The sequence below is a fragment of the Prionailurus bengalensis genome, chromosome D4, assembly GCF_016509475.1.
Source record: "Prionailurus bengalensis isolate Pbe53 chromosome D4, Fcat_Pben_1.1_paternal_pri, whole genome shotgun sequence".
Classification (NCBI taxonomy): domain Eukaryota; kingdom Metazoa; phylum Chordata; class Mammalia; order Carnivora; family Felidae; genus Prionailurus; species Prionailurus bengalensis.
In genome coordinates, this window is record NC_057359.1 from 33,915,191 (window position 1) to 33,937,335 (window position 22,145).

A 22,145-nucleotide genomic window follows, 5' to 3' on the forward strand; every position below is an offset into this window, starting at 1 on the left:
TTTGCCTTAGGTTGGAGGAAAAGCCATGATGGCTAATTTTTATAGGATACATATTTGTGATAGTAATGTCATGAGGGCTTCCTTATAAGAACTGGAACTTTAAAACCATGGCATTTTAAGCTGAGAGGCACTTTAGAGATCACTTAAGCCCAGCATTTTCATTTTACACAAGAAGACTCTGAAGTCCAGAAAAGATAAATGACTTCATGCATTAGTCCATCTAGTAAATAAAATCTTAAGTGGTTTTGGCATCTTGGTATTAATTCTGGAATGGCAGTTACAATCTTCTCAAGCAGGGCGCAAAGTCTTCAGGGGCTGAAGGGGACAGATTGGTAAGGTAAATGACTGAAGATGACAAGGTAGGGCATAGCAAACACCTTCACAAACAAATGCACTCATACTCATTTCCTTGCAGCAAGCAGCCTTCTATGACTGTCTTTCATTTCCTTACTTTCAAAGGAGGCTCTAGAAAAGAATATTTTTCTATTATATGCAAAATAAAAATATGCATGAGATGAATGGCAACTGACATTCAGTCTCAACGTCAGGGTCACGTTTAGGGCTGGTGTAGATTGTGGAGAACTTGTACAAGGGTCAAACTATTCAGCTCTAGTCGATATCTTCCAGGGAGAATTGCAGAGCCATGAGGTAAGACTTTTCAGGTTTTTAGTAGCAACTGCAAACACAGATTATGATATGTTTTCATTGTTGCCTCAAAATTTTGCTGAAACCCAGTGGGAGTCAAAGACAGGACCTCTGCAGGCCACATTTGGCTAACTAAATTGTGACCTCTGTTTTAAAACAGCAAAATGTTCCTTTCTCATGTAAATTAAAATCCAAGTAGGTTGAGAGTAACATCATGCTTGTATCCACAAGACCATGGGCTAGACATCAGGTGTGTATGGTGGGGTGTGACAACGTATACTTCCTGCATGGGTCACCCCTTGGGAGTTCATTTATTTCTTCTTCCTTTCCATATTAATTTTATCAGTTAGGAAAATGACTTCATCAAGGTCATCACTATTAGTAAAACTAAGGCTACGTGGAGGATTTGATCCTAGACCTTGTCATTTCTCATTTAGGACATTTTTCATTATGCCATACTGTCTCTTAGACCACTTAACATCCTGAAGGAGTGGTGCCATGTACATAAATATGGGTCTGTGAGAATGTTTGGGCTATTTATGTCCTGACACAGAGATCTCAAGCATCCTCAGTTTATAGAAAATGTGTCAATAATAGCTTCATTTAAAGATATGCCCCATGGTGGGGAAGAGGTAAAAGGCACTCCTACACACACCTGTATTTTCCAGTCACCTCTTGTCAAAATGTGGGTTTCCATGAGAACCGGAACTAAAAATATACTAATGGTATACATTCAAAATGTTAAAACTGTAGGGGCCCCTGGGTGGCTCAGTCGGTTAAACGTCTGACTCTTGACTCCAGCTTAGGTCATGATCTCATGGTCATGAGTTTGAGTCCCACATGGAGCTCTGTGCTAACCGTGTGACTCTGGGATTCTGTCTCTCCCTCTCTGTTCTTCCCTTGCTTGTGCTTTCTCTCTGTCTCTCTCTCAAAATAAATAAATACATTTTAAAAAGTGTTAAAAAACTGTAGTAGTATTTGGCAGATTTCTTCAAAAGCTCAATTTACAATGCTTTTGCCTTCTAAAAGTTGTTTTATTTTGCTAAGTAATCTAATCAATAATATCTTCAAATAACTTTATCTAGAGAGAGATGTTACCAAATACTTGCCTTATTTTTAAATTTTTTAAAATCTTGCATTTAATACCAATAGCCACTGTATAATTATTTTGCTAAGTAATGATTTTGAGGTCACTAATAATGGTGAACATCTTTTAGATGATTTTTTTTTTTATGTTAGGATATATGTGTGATGATTCAATACTACTCTCTTCATGGTTTTCCTTTCCAAAAAACTGTGAAGTGTGGAGAACAATTTGTGGTCATGGAACAGGGAGAAAATAATTTGTTCATCAAATCAGTGATGCATCTGTGTCAAAAATGTAGTTCACTAAGTTAACAGTCACAGGGAGAAAATTAGTTTGTAAAATAATGGTCAGATTTTAACATAATTTATGTACTTTTTAGAGTACTCTGAATGATATACAAATACTCTATGTTTACAATTTGTCTCACAAATGAATAATGAATTAAAGGCAAAAGAGAACACTGATTTATAAGATATAATTGCTATGTGGCAGGACAATAATGAGAATTTGACTTAATCCATGACTAGGATCATCATTAAGGGAAAGGTGTTCCAAGAGTGCTTTTTCAGGTAAGCAGTGGAGAGCATAAATAAAATTCATTTTTACATAGGTTTCTCAAAATGGAGAATTTGAACAAACTGTATTTCTTTATATCAAAAATGTACTATTTCTATTCAATGAACCATAGTTTTTGAGGTATAACATACAAAGAACACACATGGTGTTCTTAAGCAAGGTCATATATGTAAGTTTCTTATGGTACAAAATATGAAGATAAATATATGTATAAAAATGGATCTTGTTAGCATTGATCCAATTAATAGCACTAATGGATCAGAAGAGATGCCTCAGAAGCTTTTACAGCCCATTCAGCTGCTGTGCAGACATTTCTGCTGCTGATACTGCTATTTCTGATACGGTAACTTTTTACCAGTTTGGTTTTGTTTTTCACAGCCCATCAATCACCTACCATCCATGTATGCTTTAGGGAAAAACATATTAAGGTCATCCTCAGAATGAAAATGAGGCTCTTATGTTGTACATCTGATCATCAATTTTTAAATTTCTTTTCTTAAAAGGTGCAAGTACACATTCTAAAGTTTTTGTTGTTGTTTGAAGTTTATTTATTTATTTTTTTTTGTGGGGGGTTTGCAGAGAGAGGCATGTGAGAAGGAGTACAGATACTGGAAGAATGAAATTCGCAGGAAAAAATGAAAAAAATTTCTGATGGAAACTGACAAATCAATGAAAGGGCACAGGGAGGAAGAATTTTACAGGCACAGGGAAAGGTGGTGGCTGGTATACAATATGAGACCATTAGCTATGTGTTCTCATACAACTTTTTTTTTTTTGTACTGGAAAGAAGGCTTATTTCTCTGAGATGCTGAAATTCTAAATTTGCTTTGTTGAGGAAAAAGTAGATATATGAACACATATCAGTAGCTTCTTTGGTTTTCTTATTCATCACCATCTTGGGATGATATTATATTTATTTTCATCATTCTGTTCAGTGCTGCAGGCTGTGGCTCAGAGGGGCTGCTACACTGCAAGTAAAGGCTTTTTTACAATATTTCAGAAAACTCTGTAATTGGCAGTCTCTAGGAAAATAGTAAATGTGCCTACCCTAGGACCCTGTAATCGCCATTTCCAGGTGTCTAACATTTGGAGGTAGCAACAAAGAGGTGAAAAGATGCGGGCTCAGTACTGCTCACTGCAGTATCATTTGCAAGAGTAAAACATGGAAAATAGCTCCCATTAATAAGGAATGAGCCACTACATTTTGTGTCATCTGTAGAACAGAATAACATCAATACCATTGGCTGCTAAGGAGATAAAATCTAACACACTAACTTGGGAAAAGGTTTATGTTTATACAGTTAAATTTTATTTTTATTTTATTTTTAATTTTTTTAACGTTTATTTATTTTTGAGACAGAGAGAGACAGAGCATGAACGAGGGAGGGGCAGAGAGAGAGGGAGACACAGAATCGGAAGCAGATTCCAGGCTCTGAGCCATCAGCCCAGAGCCTGACGCGGGGCTCGAACTCACGGACCGCGAGATCGTGACCTGAGCTGAAGTCGGATGCTTAACCGACTTAGCCACCCCGGCGCCCCTACAGTTAAATTTTAAACCAGACAATTTTATGTATTTGCACCTTTCTATCTGTCTATATACCTGCTATACAATTTTTATCAATTAAAGAACTGTACATACGTGTAAAAAAGTCTAGAAGGATACTTATGGTGGCTATTGGAGTAGTTATAGGAAATCTTTTACTTATATTTTAAATATGTCCAAAAAAAAAAAAAAAGAAAAGAAAACTTAGAAGCATGGGGACATAGAGTAGGTTTTCTTTTCTAAAAGCACTTTTTTCACCTTTTCCAATTTATGAAAATTTTGAAACATAAAAAATATTTGCTATAATGCACACCTGTGTAGCTACAACCTATCTACAAAATTGTTAGCAAGCTTATTTTCTATTTTAATTTCCCCAATAAACATGTGCTGCTTTTGTAATCAAGAAAAAGAATTATTGAGAAGTAAGGGTAATAAGACGACTTGGGAAATTTTGGAGAAAAAAAGGGAACTTTTCCTCCCAACCTAGGCTGACTGGGCACAGTTCAGTTCAATTTTGTTTAACATGTAACTCCATCTTGATGACATGTTGTTTAACATGAATCCATCTTGATGCATACCCAGCTTCTGCCATCCACAAAGATTTATGAGGTTTAATACAACATTCTTTTAAAATCATCTTTGAGTATTTTCCCCTTCCTCTACAGACCTTAAAGACTTGTAAAACTTGGTTAGCAGTTAGTAACTTTAGCATATTCTTCTACAACATCTCCTCTCTCCTTTACTCATTTTATCCAATTTTCCATTTCAGGTGATAAGTCTAACCTTAGCTAAGTGATACCTTCTTACCCACTGGTACTCTAATTTTGAAGGCTACGGGTGATACAAACATTGTATTTGAAATACATGTTTCATACTTGTTCTGCCTGAGCCAGTACACCAATAACTGATGACTTATACATTATTTTAATACATTGGGTAGTTCAGGTTTTAAATACAACTTATTGTATACTGCCACCTGCTCTCAGTCAGGAAGATGTGAGTCTTCCTCATCCTGTTCAAATGCTTGGATATATAGTGTTTCACTAATACAGCAACTATATTGTCATCTGAAATTTGGAAAGTGAACTAAAACCATGTTTTTTCCCCACATCCCACAACCTTGCAAAGATGTTTATACTGAATACAACAGTTTTCTCTGCCTTTACTTTGTGCCTTAGTGGACAGAATTCTGACATTTCTTTTCCTGACCCAGAGATAAGGATGTTTGTGGTACTGAGGTTCAAGGTATATTTCTTTGAAGTACTTACATGTTCAGAATTCTGTATTTATATGAAATTTATAATGTATTTTCAATACCTTTGGAGTATTGGGTAGAATTGAGGGAAAATGTCTGCCTCCTTATATCCAGTCTCTTCAACAAGAATAAAAACTTAAAAGTAAATAGTTTTCTCATCCCCAAGAATTTTTTGAAAAGAAAGGAGAATTCATAGAATTAGTGAACTGACTGATGTGCTTCCTTTACCTTCTGAAATACCTACTGAATTTCAAATTGAAATGTTTGTTTGGTATTTTATCTTCCTCAACAGATCCATCAGAAGTGGAAGTAAATTTGCTTTCATGAACAAGTTCAGTGCTAGGGCCTCATTATATAAATCACAGGTTTTTTATTTCATTGAAAGTCATTTGTTCGAAGTTAAAATCTGGATGGCTAATCCTCTACTTAGGAATACCATTAATAAGTATTGTCAAATTTTATGTTTGTGGATAAATGATTATATTTCCAAAGGTATGATGTATATAAAAGCACATTTCAGACAGTGAAATGGTTTAAAATCCAAAACGTAAGGAGCGTCATATCATTTGCTGTGTAACCCCTACTATAGGGTCATTTTATTGCATCATCCAGGAAAGCCTTTGGTTATTTGTGAACAAGAGGCAAGGAAAAAGCACAGAAAGGTTTCGTTAACAACCCTGCCTTCTGCTCTAATCCCCTTGGCAAGTAATTAGACAATTTGTAGCCATTGCTTAGAATCTCTACTGATTGAAACAAATGGTCACATTTCTATGAATTCCACATTGACAGCTGGGTCTAGTTTTTTTTTTTTTTTCCTTGACTGGTGAAATTTTCAGGACAGCAGGCCATATCAGAGAGCGTGGGAGGGAAATACACTGATTCAACAAGCCAAGCTCATGCAGATTGCTTACCTGAGCTAAAAGGCACAACACAGAGCTTCTTCCTGAGCAGAAGTGCTAGGACCTTAGGACAACTTCTCCTGCTTTATTCTCTTCCTCTACTAAATCTCCTCTCCCTCTTTATTCATCTTGCCCACTTTATTCCATTACCCATTTGATGTAATAAGTCTAACCTCAGTTAAATGATACCTCTTATAAACTCAGGTCCCCACTGTGATTTTGTAAAGCTATTGGTGAGCTAACCAATGTCCCTTCAAATGTAACATTCATTCTCCTTTCCAAGGACTTATATGAAATTTAATAGATTCTTTCCATAAATGGATCTAATATTCACATATATACTGGGGAGATTATATTCTTTACAGACTTTTTTTTGGATTTGACCATATTTGCAAAATTACCTGTAAAAGTGAGAAGTACTTCCAGATGGAGGTCTCTCGGTTGAAGGCATTTCTATTTCCTTGTTTGTAGTTGCCTGTACTCTGCTAATAATCCTGTCTACACAGTTCTCATTCATACTTCCTTTTTTTTTTTTTTTTTAACTTTTAATGCTTATTTTTGAGAAAGAGACAAAGTGAAAGCAGGGGAGGGGAAAAGAGAGAGGGAGGCACAGCATCTGAAGCAGGCTCCAGGCTCTGAGCTGTCAGCACAGAGCCCGGCGTGGGACTTGAACCCACGAACTGTAAGACCATGACCTGAGCTGAAGTCGGATGCTTGACTGACTGAGCCACCCAGGCGTCCTTCCTACTTCCTATTTATGCCTGGAATATTCTGTTAGTGCCAGAGTAGATGAAGGATAGCACTCCTATTGTTTTTCTTTTTTCTTTTTTTCTTTTGGAGCTATCTTTGCCTTTTCACTCATCCTATACTATGCTTCTATCTCTGCCTGAAGACCAAGGTTGATTCCAATACAAATCATACTTTCCATAAAAGCCAGAGGAGATGGGGGCAGGGCTGAGCAGCAAGGTATTAAGTAACAATCATTTTCTCCATTTCCACAACATGCTGCTCTTGCAAAGGAATCATGTAGTGCATCATCTCTGTGGCTTTTAGGTCCTCTATACCCTGGTTTAATAAAATTGAAAAGTACATGAATTCCTGGGCCCATTATCAAGAAGTTGCCAACAGCCTAAAGAAGTCAGTACACTACTATTTCAAAAAGTGAACCGAGAAGGTTTACTACAAGAAACTCAATATCAAGATGCCTTAATGGGACACCTAGACAGAGACTCAACAGGGAGCATCTAAGGGATTACAATGACCCAAAGGACTCTATGAGTTTATTCAATCAACATTACATGTGCATAGTATACATTTATCAGCCGTTAGAAAATACACACAGGAGATTTTTGGCTATATGAACATTTTCTACTGCCTTTTATGCTGATTGAGGTAGATCTTTGCTTTGTAAAAACTGATTTTTAAAAAGTCTAACCTCATTTGAAATAGCATTTTACACACAACCCACATTTATGATGATGGTTTGTATAGCCACTTTGAAAATGCCAGACACTTCTTTCAACTTGTTACTAGTTACCATGATACATCCACAGGTAAAAAAGAAAGCATGTCAAATATAATAGACTACATTTTCAATTCAGAGTAAGTCACTGCAGTGTGTAGTTTGATAAATTTGAGGTATATACCACTGTGAGTTAACATGTCCATGTGACACAACATTTGCCAACAACTTGGGGAATGATAACACAACCAAATTTTAATCACACTTCTTAGATCAACTCTTTATTTTCTTAATTGTCCTTGGGCATTATGACTGTGCCACTCAGTTTTAGATCTCTTTATCATTTATTATTTTCCATTCATTTGAGATAAATAAAATTTATTTTAAAGAAAGCAAAATAGAGCTAGTCTTGAATTAACAGTACTGTACAAAATGCCCCTCAGTAGTAAAGATAGGTTTCCTCTTAAGCATTTAATACTTAGAAACAAGTATTCTTATCCTCAGTTACTTTATGTATCTCCCCAGTAAGAAACTCAACTTGGCCAGTGACATTTAGTATAGGTAATATTTTAAAAGAAACTAATTTTTATCTCACTTTGTTTCTTTCCCTCTCACCATCCTCCTTTCTTCACTTTCTTCATATAGACACAAATCAATAGGAAAATATGGAATAAATTTGTTATTTCCCAATAGAATGAATGATGTGACATCCATCCATCGATCCATCCATTCACTTTTATAAGATGAGAAACTGAATTCTTGACAGATAGGTATCATTAAAAATAATAAACTCTTAATCCCCCACAATGGTAGATATTCTTATAAGACTATAATGTTTCCAAAATTTGAAGATGAATTACTTGTTTTCTCTTGTCTATTCCACCTCAGATTTGCAAAACAAACTTTATTTCCTTTCCAGACTTCTGTTTGGTGAATCTCAATAATATTAAAATTAAAAAGCAGGATAAACAAAACTGTTCTAAATAAAGTGACATTCATCTCTGAAAGCAGTTATCAGTCGGCCAAAATGCTTTCAGTAAATACTATCTTATGGACAAGATGAGCCCTACTTCTTACCTGGTGTTTGAAAATTAAGGCGCCTCAGTTCTACTGGGTCTGTTGGATGGTGTGAAGGGACCTCCTTACTGTTGGGTATGCTGCTCTTTCTAGAGTCAGACTCTGCCCTCTTCCTGTAGGGAGAAAAATTTTTTTAAAAATGTAAGAATACAATAAAAAAGCAATTGAAACATTTAAAAAGCTCCCAACTTTCTGTTTTACAACCATCTGTCAAGTCAGTTTTGTGACCCTGTTCAGGTTGCTTTACCTCTCTTGGCCTAGACCATTTCCTCAAGTCTAAAATATTTGCTTAAGTGAATGATCTCAAAGTCCCCCTTCAGCTCTAGAATTGAATTCTTCACTGCCTCTGCCATTAGGCATTAAGGGGGTGTTGGAGAGATATGCTTGAATCCTGATGGCTACAAAGTGGGTCTGCACTGAATTTTCCCATATGACAGACAGATGCAGTAAGTGTGTTCTAAGATTCCAAGCTAGCACCTAGAAGGAGAATTAGCACTACACAAGACCAACATCCCCTTTCTCTTTCAAATTAAAAGAAAGAAAAATAGTGTTGGCTGCTTATGATGTTAAGCTGTGATTAATATTTCATTAATGAAAGTCAATCACAGAAAGATCAGAGAAAAAGTAATTTCACCTACTGGGTAGTCTCACTCTTCCAATGATCATTCATGGCATATGTGAACCATTAATAATGCCTTGTTATAAGTAATTCTTCACACAATGCATTTCATCTTTGTTTTAATTACTATCTACTAGTTTTATTAAATAACTTTGTTTAGGGTGTGATAATGTAATAGCAACAAATGTCTATGCAAGGAACATCAGGTTTTTCTTCATAAGATTTCTTATTCATTTTTTTCAAACCTTCCAAAATGCAGAGTGCTGCCTAAGTATTTTCTTTAAGGTTAAATTAGATTAAAACCTCAAGAAATGGAGACCTTTTCAAGCAGTGCTTTATTCTGTATTTATTCAAATACTGACTCCAGCAATCTCCAGGCTACAGTCGTAATCCTTGTGTCCACCCCTGTTTAAAACAAAGACATTCTTTTTTGGGGAAAGGGGCACAGCGGTGCTCAGGAACACTCCCTTGTCTTTCTGATATGACTGTCTCACAGCTCATTAGTGTTGCTGTGGCAATGGGATCCCATTGAGTGCCACCCAGGTCGTTCCATGGTAAGCCAGAGGGCTCCTGTTAAATAGCCTTTCTTTCCATCTCTGCTCATCTGTATAAAATAAAACTAACCAGGGGATGAAGGGAAGATTGATGCAAAAGGAAAGCACACTTGATTTGCTCAAGTGCAATGCCTTTGGCAAAACTGTGTTAATGGAATGAATTTTCTTGGGTGAGTCCTGTTAGACACCTTGCTCTCTCAGAACCTTGGATTAACCTGTCTCAGGATTTCCTGTTTCTACCTGAAGGTGTCAGGTATAGCCTAAGGACAGAATGCATTGCCAAGCTATGCCACGAATCAGAGGTGAGCACTGAATGTCAGGTGTGCCAAAAGTACTGGCGGTTCCAGTTGTATGGAGTGGAAAATGAGAAGCAAAGTAAAAGCAGAGCTGAGGGCTGACAAGAAAGATGTGAGAAGAAAGAGAAAGAGTGGCTCAAAAGACCATGTGAAAGAAGGACATGGTGACCAGTTTCAGAATGGAAAATGCCACTATGATTAGGCTGTGGCTATGTGACTCATAGAGATTCATTTTACCACCAAAGGTATAGAAGCTAAATGGGCTCATGAAATGCCATGGACTGCTAGTCAGTCAGTCCCATGTGTAACAATCATACACTTGGCCTTCTCAATTCAAGGGACCCAGTGGCCCTCCTTAAACTTCTTTTGTTCCAAATGAGCTGGCACAGATGCATCTCTTTACTGATGTGCCAGACATAATGATTAAAACCTGAATTTTTATCCTTTCTCAAAGTGGCCCCACTGTCTTTCTTGCGGGATTATGGGGCCAGATGTAGAAATACCTGGGCAAGGAAACTGGGTCACTCTTGTAGGTACTGTGGAACATGCTCCTTATCTTTTCAGTGAGGCCAAGCTGAGTGACACTGAGACAAAGGGACAGAAGAGAATACTCTCTAAAGAAATTTAGTCTGTTTCTCTGGTGCCAGGAAAGGCGAATGTCACATCTTGTTGCCCAGATGAATCTCAGAAAACCCAAAGCTTGGGACTAAAACTGCCATGTATAGTTGTGAAAAAGTTGGGGGGGGGGGGTCCTGACATTTAATAACTAACTTTTCCCTGACTTTATCTGTTCAAATAAATGACTTCCATGATCTCAGACTCAAAAATCCTGTAGCCATCTCAGAAAACCAGCTATTTAAATTTCTTTTTGCTTAGTTTAGTTCTGGTGATCACAACGTGGGTACTGGCTGCCCACACTTTCATCACATTATTTTTAAACACAAATGTGTTAAAATGGTTGTTTTCTAACAGAAAGGATTTCTAAGAAATGTTTGCAAGATGAAGAGTTTGGTCATCATTGGTAACAATGATAAGTAGCTTTAAAAATAGAATTTACTGCCATAAAGGATTAACTAGTATATGAGGGTCTAAATCAGGCCCAACAGGAACATCTGTGGTCATATTTTTCCTGACAGGTTTTCAGAAGTCTCATTATTCACATTTTCATTTTCAACTAGAAAAAAGTGAAGAATAGTGACTACAAGCATATTTGAATTTTGCCTTGCTATTTTATTTTTTCTGTTAAGATTATAAAGTCCTGTTATAAGCTTATTTTCTGCAGAGAGAAATATGTACTACATGCAGGAGGTATATGGGTGAAAAGGAAATGCAAGATCACATGACATTTCAGATATGGTGGAAACAGAATCATGAAAATATGTGGTGGTTTGGGATGGGAACCACATATAACAAAGATGCTACTTTGTGGTCTAAGGGGTTTTTTATCTTCACTTAATCTCACCTTGGTCTAAGGATGAGATATGAATCTACTTACTTAGAACAAAGATATTCGGATATATGGGCAAAGGCTTTTGGAAGAACGATGCATCTATCTGAAATCCCTACTTTGGCTGAAAAACAAAACGTATTTTGCATGTGTTTTTGGGTGGATTAATGAAAACCAGTGATATTAAAAATAATTTAAAAAAAAAAGATACCCTACAGAAGTATTAAGTTACCTATGAGTAGAAGTGTAATGTAGCTTACTGACCAGTGTTAAGTAATTTTGGGAAAATAATACAGCCATGGTTCTCAAACTTTAGCATGCATCTGAATCCCCTGGAAGGGATTACTAAACTATAGACTGTTGCACTCACACCTAGAGTTTCCGATTCACTAGGTCTGGGGTAGGTAGTCTAAGAATTTGTATTTCTCTCAAGTTTCCAGGTGAAGCTAATGCTTCTGCTGCTGGTCCAGGTAACACTCATTGGGAACTACTGGAATATAGAACTGGGAGGACTAGACAACTGAGATGAGCACTGAGATCCTTTTCTTAGTTTAAGTTTCATCAGAAGTTTCTACCTGTCAATATAGATATGAAGATAGATATACATATAGATATGTTAGAAAAGTAGGTTTGATTGGACCAGTCCTTCAATAATCACACAGATAGCTAGTGCTATTATTATTATTATTCCTACTACTACTACCATTGCTGCTGCTGCTGTTATTATTTGAGTCTGGAAAGCATGGAAATAATTTGGAATGATGTCAGAATTTTCACAAATGCATGGCCGTCAATATTTACAGGATATTAAAATGCCATTAGTGCTCTTGTATTGGGAGGTGACCTCAGATCAAACTTAAAAGCCAATCTTAAGTAAAAACAAACAAAACAAAACAAATGTCTTAATGGAACACCTCACATCTCTTTTCTGTAGACACATTAACACATACAAATGCTCATACAAAATGCAGACTGGTTTCATTACCTTCTAAATTTGGCTTTACATAAAGATAATTTGTTATTTATATTTATATAGACAAACTAATTTATTTCCCTCAGAATTATTTCAGTACCAATATTTTAATATTTTATATATCTAGGCTTTGTCCATCTTCCACCTGCCAGGTGACACCTTTTATATCCAACCTCCACCCTCACCCCCTCAATACTTCCAATGGCTACCAGTGTCTTACTGAGCATTAAATGGGGTTTGTTCTCTATTCCTCACCTGTCAGGTTTACTGCTCCATTTTAATGCAGCAAAAAAAGAAAAAGAAAGGCTCAATGTTAGTTGGCCAATGGTAACAAGAGTAACTATGACAACGAAGATTTAAGAAAAACTGCTCATAAGCAGGGCACATTAACTGACACACATTAGGAAATGACAGTGTATCAAAACATTTAAAGGACTCTAATTATGAGTTGAATGGAGGATATGAGGGTACGTAGCTAAATAAAGCATTTTGTGCACATGTTAATGTCACATTCGCTTATATCCACCAAGGTACAAAATATTGCCACAATTAATTATATCCCAGAAAGTGATGATAGAGATATAATCTGACTTTTATAAAACATGCCATGAGGAAACTACTAATGTACTTAATGGAAATACAACATAATTCCATGTAAGAAATGTGTTCATCTAAAACAAAGTCTTAAGAGGTGTGTTATTTCTTTAATGATATAGGGTATCTGCAAATCCACTGAACTGCAGAAAAATGTGCACAATGGTAGAATACACTATGAGGTAATAAAGTGGCAAAAATGATTTCTTCAAACTCCTTTTGACGAGTAAGGTTATTATAAATCTTTTCTCCAATAAAAGATCAAATACATTTTCAGTTTGGGGAAAAGTAATACTCATCATTATAAATCTACAGAGCATGACCCATATATATCACTGGGCTAATCTTGAAAGTATTTTATTACCAGCCATTGACATGACAGATATTTTCCCAGTCAAAGAGGTGCTTCTGTCTGTGAACACATCTAACTCATGCTCATGTGATAATATGTAGATTGTTTAGATAACTATGTTCTTTATGCAGAGAGCATAACTATTACCTGAAAAGAATTAATCTGAACAATCTCAACAGTGAGGCAAATTTCAGAGTTTTTAATGAGTTCTCAAATGCAAAATAGAGAACTGAGTCTACCTGAATGTCAATGAAATATATACCCAAGTTGCTAAAGTATCTAGCTTAGAGATAATCCAGTCTATCTCCTTTCAAAAATACAAAACCCACATTTAAATTTTACAAACACACACATACAAGGTGAATAATGAAAATGATATCAAAAATACTGTTTTTTTTTATTCTTAATTTTAAAATGATTTACCTAGTGTTGTGGGTCTTAAAAATCCTATGTATATATGTTTCTAACTTCCTTGTTTTTAATCAAGGAGATATTTAGTGAATCATCATAGGATAATCTGTTTCTTTGGATGGAAGAGAACTACTTAGTGAATTATCAGCTTTTTATATTAAAATGTTAAATAATCTGATGAACAAATGCATAGCTAGTGTGTGATTCACTCCCTCTTCCACAGAAATGTCAGACTCACCACACACCCTGGTACATATTTGGTGCAAGTATCTAAGTTTGAAGGCTTTGGAAGCTTATAAATTTAAATTATAGGCTGAGGATTTTATTAAAGCTCTTGCCAGTCAAGATGAAGGTGATATTGCATGATGGAGTAAATAAGTGGAGGGAATTGAGTTTGGAATTTGTTTAATGCCATTGATTTGTATAAATTTGATTACTCAATATTCCTCTGTGCCATGCACTTTACTAGGCATAAGGGCTAAGTGTGAGGAAATGACAGCATCCTTGACCTCTAGTTTAGAGGTGGCAAGAAAGACAAGAAAATGGGAAAATCTAGTAATGTGGTAGGTTCTGTAACATTAGATAAGTGGAAAGCGCTTTAACAGCATAGACAATAGAACCCTAGGTCAGCCTGAACTGGTAGAGAGAATAGAGCAAAAGGAGGCACCCAGAAAAGCTTTTTGTTTAGGTGGGCATCTTAGTTTACTACTAAAGGATGTTTTAGAGTCAGTCAGGCCAAGAGGAGAGGCTGGGGAGACAGAGGAAAGGTGTTTCAGGTATATGGAAGGATCTACTCAAAGGCCAGAAGGCAGAAACAATTGGACAATCAATTGTCCAGTGTGGTTGGGCATGGCAGCATATCTCTCCATAGCATCTCAAAATATCCTGATCTGTATTTCTTTCTTTGATTACATCTTGGAAATATGTAAATTTGATACAAAAAGAGAAGACTAACAAAGCACAGACCACAGAGAGCAATCTTGGATCTACAGGAAAAGCTTGAAAAGCTAAGGCCTGTGTTTTAGTCTCATCTATTCCATGGCCTTCATACATGAACATCTTCAGGTGGGAATGGAAAAGATTTCCTTGGTCTATAGTATCTATTTAGGTTAGACTATTTCTATTTAAGGATATTAGTTTTGTCTAGATAGTGCCTGAGATCTTTACAAACTCCTAATCCATATTTTCTTTTTTTCCATGGTACATAGTAAATACTCCTCATTCATCTTGAAATGCTTTTCCATAGAGTCAGGTTAACATTTTATTTTATTTTATTTTTCAACGTTTATTTATTTTTTGGGACAGAGAGAGACAGAGCATGAACGGGGGACGGGCAGAGAGAGAGGGAGACACAGAATTGGAAACAGGCTCCAGGCTCTGAGCCATCAGCCCAGAGCCTGACGCGGGGCTCGAACTCACGGACCGCGAGATCGTGACCTGGCTGAAGTCGGACGCTTAACCGACTGCGCCACCCAGGCGCCCCAGCATTTTATTTTAAGTATCTTCTATATAAGTAATTCCCGGACTGTTCTAACACTAATAACTAAAAAGCCTTACACATGTAACAAGTGTACAGGGTAGAGGGAGATCTAAGAGTGTTCATTTGCTTTTTCTTTTCTTTTCTTTTTTGTGGGGTGGATGAATGAAGGGCAACCTGGAGTCATATTAAAAAAAAACATACACATACTGGAGGCAGAAATAATATAGCAATAGAACTATTAGGTGGTGTTTTAGGTTCTCAGATTATAGAGCATTATTAAAAGGTCCAATTATCTAGTCTACCCACTTACTTTATAAATGAGGAAACTGAGGCCCAGAGTGTTAGCATGACTTTCTATCACAATTAGCTACCTACTCACAGAGCTGGAACTTAAGTTTCCTGATTCCTGATTTTCTGATTAGTGTTTTTTTAAACCTTTATACCATCTTATCTCTGTAATTTACATTTTGAAATATTGCATATATCACATATAGACAACAAAATAAAAAAAAATAGGGCAAAATAATCCATAACACTAAAGACCTACCAAATATATTTTAATTTTCTGATGGTTCAGTGGGTATTGTAGGGTCCTTACAAAGCCTCAGTTGATGTTGTTTTGTCATTGATTATCAATGTATTATAGGTTTACAAATTACTAGATTAAAAATAAAGTAAAATAAATACAATGTGAGATAAAATAGTGTAATGGTTCCACATTAATATAATTAATAGGAATAAGTCTCAGTCTTCTCACACAGATCTATAAAATATTCTTCTTTATATGAACAAACCATCCATAGCTATAGACCTACTCTTAAGGCAAGTAGTTTTATAAGCAAGTGTATGTGATTAGGTGGGATTATCAAGATAATATGAGTTGATAATATTTAATAATAATAATGATAATAATAATTGTATATTCAATTCTGAGTCATTAACAACAACCTATGTGTAAAATGAAAGGCAGCCAAAAAGAGGGATGAAGTATTTATTATATAATTAACTTTGTTCAGAATCCAAGCTATAAAAGACACTATTCATTGCCTGCAGAAGATTTCCTCTTGAACTGCCTCATGATAATCAAGAAGGACATTGTTGGGTCTACTTGAATTTCAAGTCAGGAATGTTCTTTACTGCTGAAGCAAGCAATTCTATTTCAGAAATGTTTCATGGGCCTTCAGATGGTTAGCTAAATATACTTGGCATTCGAGGATGTGTGCATTTCCCAACAATTGCATTAGACGATGCTTACATATGCACACACTAAAATGCAACTCTATTTTAACAGAGTCATAAAATCTTTAAATGTGATGCCTTTTTTTGAAGGATTATAAAAAAATATATAACTGAGTTGAATTTTTCTTCAAGCACATGCACATGCGCAAACAGTTAATTACAGATCTTTAAAAAATTGTCAAGGTTATAATCCTATTTCTTCATATTTACATAACTCACAAATGCCCTGCACATTTCTGTTAAGTGACATGATAATGATAGCCAGATATAGCAGAATGAAACACAACTTAAAAAAAATAAGGCAAGCATTTTGTCCATTTTGAATAATCACAAAATGTCATGTGCCATGATCTAGAAATGCAACCATAAACAAGCACTTTCTGATCTGACTCTTACAGTAAGATTTAGCCACCTAAATAAATATCACAGAAAGTAATGATAATTCTACTTTTAATCTTTTATTATTGTATTATCTTCTGGTAATAAGTGTAGCACATGAGCAGCAAAGGATACCAGTTCCTGTTTGGACTCACTCAGGATGTTATTGTTCAGGGCATGTGGGTACCTTGTGCTCTCTGTGCTTACTTCTTACACAAGAGAGGCAATTAAATATACACTGATACAATATGGATTGGAATGGAGAGACTGAAACCATTATCTATGAGGAGAGATTGGCCTTCAGTTACCTGTCTTTTAAGCTATTTTATAGCATGGATAACGGAGTGATGGCAGTGATCAGGAAACAAAATAATGATGGGTATTTCTTTCTTTCTTTCTAACTCTAAAATAGAATAGGCAATTTAATAGGTTATGGTTATGAATTTCTTTAGTTTTCTTTAGTTTAGTTTTTTTCTTTTCAATGCTCTCTTCACACTGAAATAGAATACAGTCTCATAAGAGAAAGTTGCAAAGGACAAATGTCTTGAAGGATATTTTTTTGAGTTGAGAAGAGGTTATAAAAAAAAAAGATTATTCCAGGAACATAAGAACATACTTAACAGAAGAATAAAGGTAGAAATAATTAATGTAAACCCAGTGAAGGGAGCCAGATAAATAGGATAAAGATATAATGGAAGTAAGATTATCAGATTAAGTATGTCAGCAAGAATCAAAATGAAGACATTCTCATTTGATTTTGCAAGTCAAGGTTATGAGAGGGGAGAAAGAGAGGGAGAGAGACACAGGGACTACTTTATAGTACAGGGAAGTGGTCATCTTCACAGGAGAGTTCTTAAAGGTGATACAAAGAAAAAGGGGAACATAGATTAAAGTTTCATAAAAATAAAATTTGGATTGGAAAAAAATAAAAAGTGACACAAAGGAAGATAATTTAGAATTTAGTCTACATGTTTATGAGTTTGTATTATATATGTTAATACTTACAATTTTATATATTTTGGTATTATATATATTTATTAATTTTTTAACATTTATTTATTTTTGATAGAGCACAAGAGGGGGAGGGGCAGAGAGAGGAGGAGACACAGAATCTGAAGCAGGCTCCAGGCTCTGGCTCCCGGCTCCTGGCTCCTGGCTCCCGGCTGTCAGTGCAGAGCCCAATGTTGGGCTGGAACTCACAAACCGCAAGATCATGACCCGAGCCAAGTTGGACGCTTAAACCAAGTTGGAGCCACCCAGGCACCCAGGTATTACATATTTTTTAAGTCTGGAAGGATTTAGGGAAATAATTACTAATGTCCTCTTTGCAACTGACTAGGCAATGACTAGGGGAAAAAAATATTGGTTACCATAACAGAGGCAGAAATAGAATTGAAAAAGAGTGGAAGATCAGAAACTATGGAGTAGATGTGGATTCTCTGCATCCTAATTGTAGTGAAAAGACACTAAATCAGATCAGTACTTGGGAGTAGAAGGACTGAGGTTTTACTTTTAATTTTTTAAAGGAAAATGGTACCTCACATTCCTTATTGGATACAATTGAGAATTAACTATTGGAACAAAGGTTATAGAAAACAGAAGAAAAACAATTCATTCTCTTCCTTATTTTTCCTTGTTTTATCTTTAACTTTTAGCAACTTTCAGGGTTTTGAGAAATAGCTACAGGAAAAAATTTTAGCTCAGGTGCCCATTAGACTTATGAAATGGACATAAATGTGCAAATTTGTAATATTATTTGTAAAACCATGTTGAAATTGAACAATTAATCCACAGGAATCTACCCCCCAAAACAAAAGCACACTGTATACACTGTATGTTAGCCAACTTGGCAGTACATATATTAAAATAAAAAAGAAAAAGTAAATTAGAAAAAATAAAATTCATTTGAATCCCAAAGAGCAAAAAAAAAAAAAAAAAGAGCAATTAATCATCTAAAGCAATTAAATACAAGCTTGGAATTATCTGCCTATGAATGTACTCATGTTTCAAAAGCCATACAAAGTGCTCCTAATGCATAAAGTAGCTGAGAAGACTGAGGCTAGGATCCATGAATGCTGGGCAACAAAAGCTATATCACACACTGAATGAGATTTTAAAAAGTGCAATCTTTACATTTTGTTCTAATCTAATGAAAGCATTGTGCAGTGATTACGGGAGCTACACTGAAGTATTTCAATAACAGCAACCAGCCACATAATGTCCATAGAAGAATTACCAAGATTGTAATATAAATATTGGGCAAACCTACCTTTTATAAAGAAGGATAGCTATGACAATGCAGATGATAAAGACCACTGCAAGGACTGGACCTACAACCCAGATCAAGCCTTCTTCTTCATCTGTGATTGGCTGTGGATCCAAATCCATTGACACAACGGGGTCAGAGTAGGGACTGGTTGCATACATCTTCTGAGGAAAAACAGAGTCTATGTTACTTATAAACTAATGGCTTTCTAGTGTATATCTTTAGCATTAGAAGAAGCAAGAATTTAGAACTTAGGATTTGATGTTAAGTGTGTGAAATAACATCAGTAAAAGAAGGAGGGAGGGAAAGGGATGAGAGAAGAGGTGGGAGATGAGGAAAGAGGAAAAAGTAAAGAGGTCTTGCAACCTAAATTTCCTTGCAGAGTGAAGTATTTTATAATAAAATCATTTTTGATGGTATAAATTAGTCTGCAGACACATCTTCATTGGGATCTATAGATGGCATATTAAATGATCTTACCAAGTATAAAGTACCAGCAATTAACTGCTCATAAAATGTTCAGTGAGTATTTACATTGTGCCAAGGTGTTATGTGCTGTGTGAAAATCAACAGAAATATTATAGCTCCAGCACCAAAGCATTATCACCCAGTCAAGGAGACCAAATTTAAAAAGTAAACATTTACAGGGAAAATGTCAGTATTTCAGGAAGGAGAAATGGAGACCTGTAGGTCAAAGGGTACAAAACCTCAGTTATAAGAAGTTCTGAGGACCTAATGTACTGTATGGTGACCATAGTTAATAATACAGTATTATGTACTTGGAAGTTGCTGAGAGTAGATCTTAAGTATTCCTCACCACACACACACACACACACACACACACACACAGAGTTATGTGAGATGATAGATACGCTGATTATCTTGTTCTTGGCAATCATCCCACAATGTATATGTGTATCAAAACATCGTGTTTTACACTTTAAACACATAAAATTATATATTTCAATTTTCCCTCAGTGAAGCTGGGAAAAAATAATACTTGCTGAAGGAATTGATTTTGTTTTTATAACATCCTATTTCGTTCTGTCCCATTTCAAGGCTCTCTTAGTATTCTCTTGACTCTGCCCAGATGTAGGGGTCCTAGTTTTTCCTTTTCCAACAGAGACCAATCCATAGCCATCGGCTGACCCCCTTTCCTGCCACTAGCCCCTCATCTCTTCTCACTCCAGTACCACCACTGGTCCCGTTATCTCATTTGCTAAATCTAATTGTCATTATTCAGTCCCTTCTAGACATCTTTTCTAGATTTGGCACAGTTGACTGAGCCTTCTTTAAAACTCCCTACACTGGTTCTCCTAATTCTGTACTCAACTGGTCCCATCCTAATCTTGCCAACTGATCATGTCCTGCTGAGCTGACAACCTCTGAATTCATCCTGTGTCAGTATGCTTAAGTTTTCTTTTCTGCTAGTCTTTCTCTCCCTTATCTGGCAAGGCCATTATTAGCTTTAACTACCAACTTCTATGAAGATTACTACTTGATTAATGTTCCTAAACTCAGAAACTCTGGAAGTCCCAGACCTTCATTTTCAATTATTTTGAGAGATTCCTACATTTACCTGCAAGATATGAATCACATGTGTTATTCCCCTGATTCCTAGATATACCCTCCTTCTAACTTGCTAATTTTTCTCACCCTCTACTTAGGAATGAAAACTACTGATCTTATTTTGCCAATGACCCTCTAGGTCGATCTACCCTCTTTCCAGTCTCATGGGTACTGTTTTTTTTTGGGACCTCATTCATGCCTATCCAAACCAGAGCAAGAGTTTCTTCCTTCCTCTAATATTCTCTACTGCTGCTAGAGTTATTATCCTAAACCACAGCTGTTAAACCTTCAGGAGGCTTTCTAGTGATTCCTAAATAAAACCTAGACATCCTAGCATGTATCTTGAGGGCCTCCATGATTTTGTTTTCACCTTCTGTACCACATACAACATTTTCCATCACAGTGAGCTTCTTGCCACTATTCCCCAATGGCTCTATTCTCTCTCTTAACCCTCTCAAAAGTTCCACAACATCTGTCTCCTGAAATCCAACTATTTTCCAAGGCTCCACTTACCTATGGTTTCTAGTGATGCTAACTATCTTTAACTGGAAATAATCAATCATTTCACAAACTATAGGTAAAAACAATTAAAAAAAATAGGTAGTCCTTTATTTCTTTTATTTGTCCTTTATTCCTTTTTTAATGGTATTCATCAAACTCCATTTTCTGTTTTGTGCATATGCCTTATTTTCTTTAATGAAACTATAAACTCCTGGAAGGTAGGGATTTGTATACCATTTGTGTTTGGATACTTAAAGCAGCTAGCACAAAACTTTGCACTTAGTGAGTTCCCAGCAAATCTTTGTTAAATAAAATAAAATGTTCATCTTTTCAAATGGCTGACATTATCAAGGCATGAGAGAATAGTCTCATTTTTCCATGATTAGGAAGTATATTTAATTTTTTAATCCACATTAAAAATTAATTCAAGGCATATATTCTGAATTGAAGTACAACAAGAGTAGTAGTCAATCTGGAGGGTATATGCCCCACTAAATGCTTGTATGTTGTTCTTCTTTCCCATTTTCCTCACCATTCTTAGGAAAGGGATTGACTATATTTTCAGATTTTCTAATGGGTCATAAGATAAAAATTCAGTACATTTCCAACCTTCTCAGAAGCAGCTTAAAAAAAAGATATGTACAGTGTAAGGACTTGGCAAAGATACTAAATATCGAAGAAACATGATTCTTTATATAAGTATAATTGCTTGTTTTGGTTTATACTTTCCCCTTTCAATTTTGTAGGTCACACTCAAACTGTTTGGCAGACAGAAGTAAACAAAACTCTGTGATTTCAAATTCTTTACCAAGAGGCTTTGAGATAATCATCTTGGTCAGCCAAGATACAAATCTAAACAGAGGTTTTCCCAAAGTGCACAGATTTCCAACCCAAATCAGGATACAGAGACATGTGAAAAAGA

General features: G+C 35.8%; 1 protein-coding gene across 43 annotated transcripts in view; it reads right to left on the bottom strand.

Annotated features, from left to right (window-relative positions):
* The window catches only part of PTPRD (protein tyrosine phosphatase receptor type D), a 2,207,515-nt gene that overhangs the window by 117,906 nt on the left and 2,067,464 nt on the right, over positions 1-22,145 (bottom strand). For 22 of the 43 annotated variants that reach the window (XM_043566632.1, XM_043566635.1, XM_043566633.1 and 19 more), the window contains 3 exons: positions 19,157-19,317; positions 12,689-12,703; positions 8,545-8,657 (listed from right to left, as the gene is read on the bottom strand). In XM_043566632.1, the coding sequence (XP_043422567.1) occupies positions 8,545-8,657; positions 12,689-12,703; positions 19,157-19,317 (289 nt within the window). The remainder of the gene's footprint in view (positions 1-8,544; positions 8,658-12,688; positions 12,704-19,156; positions 19,318-22,145) is intronic. The other 21 variants (XM_043566634.1, XM_043566643.1, XM_043566644.1 and 18 more) reach the window with 5 other exon arrangements.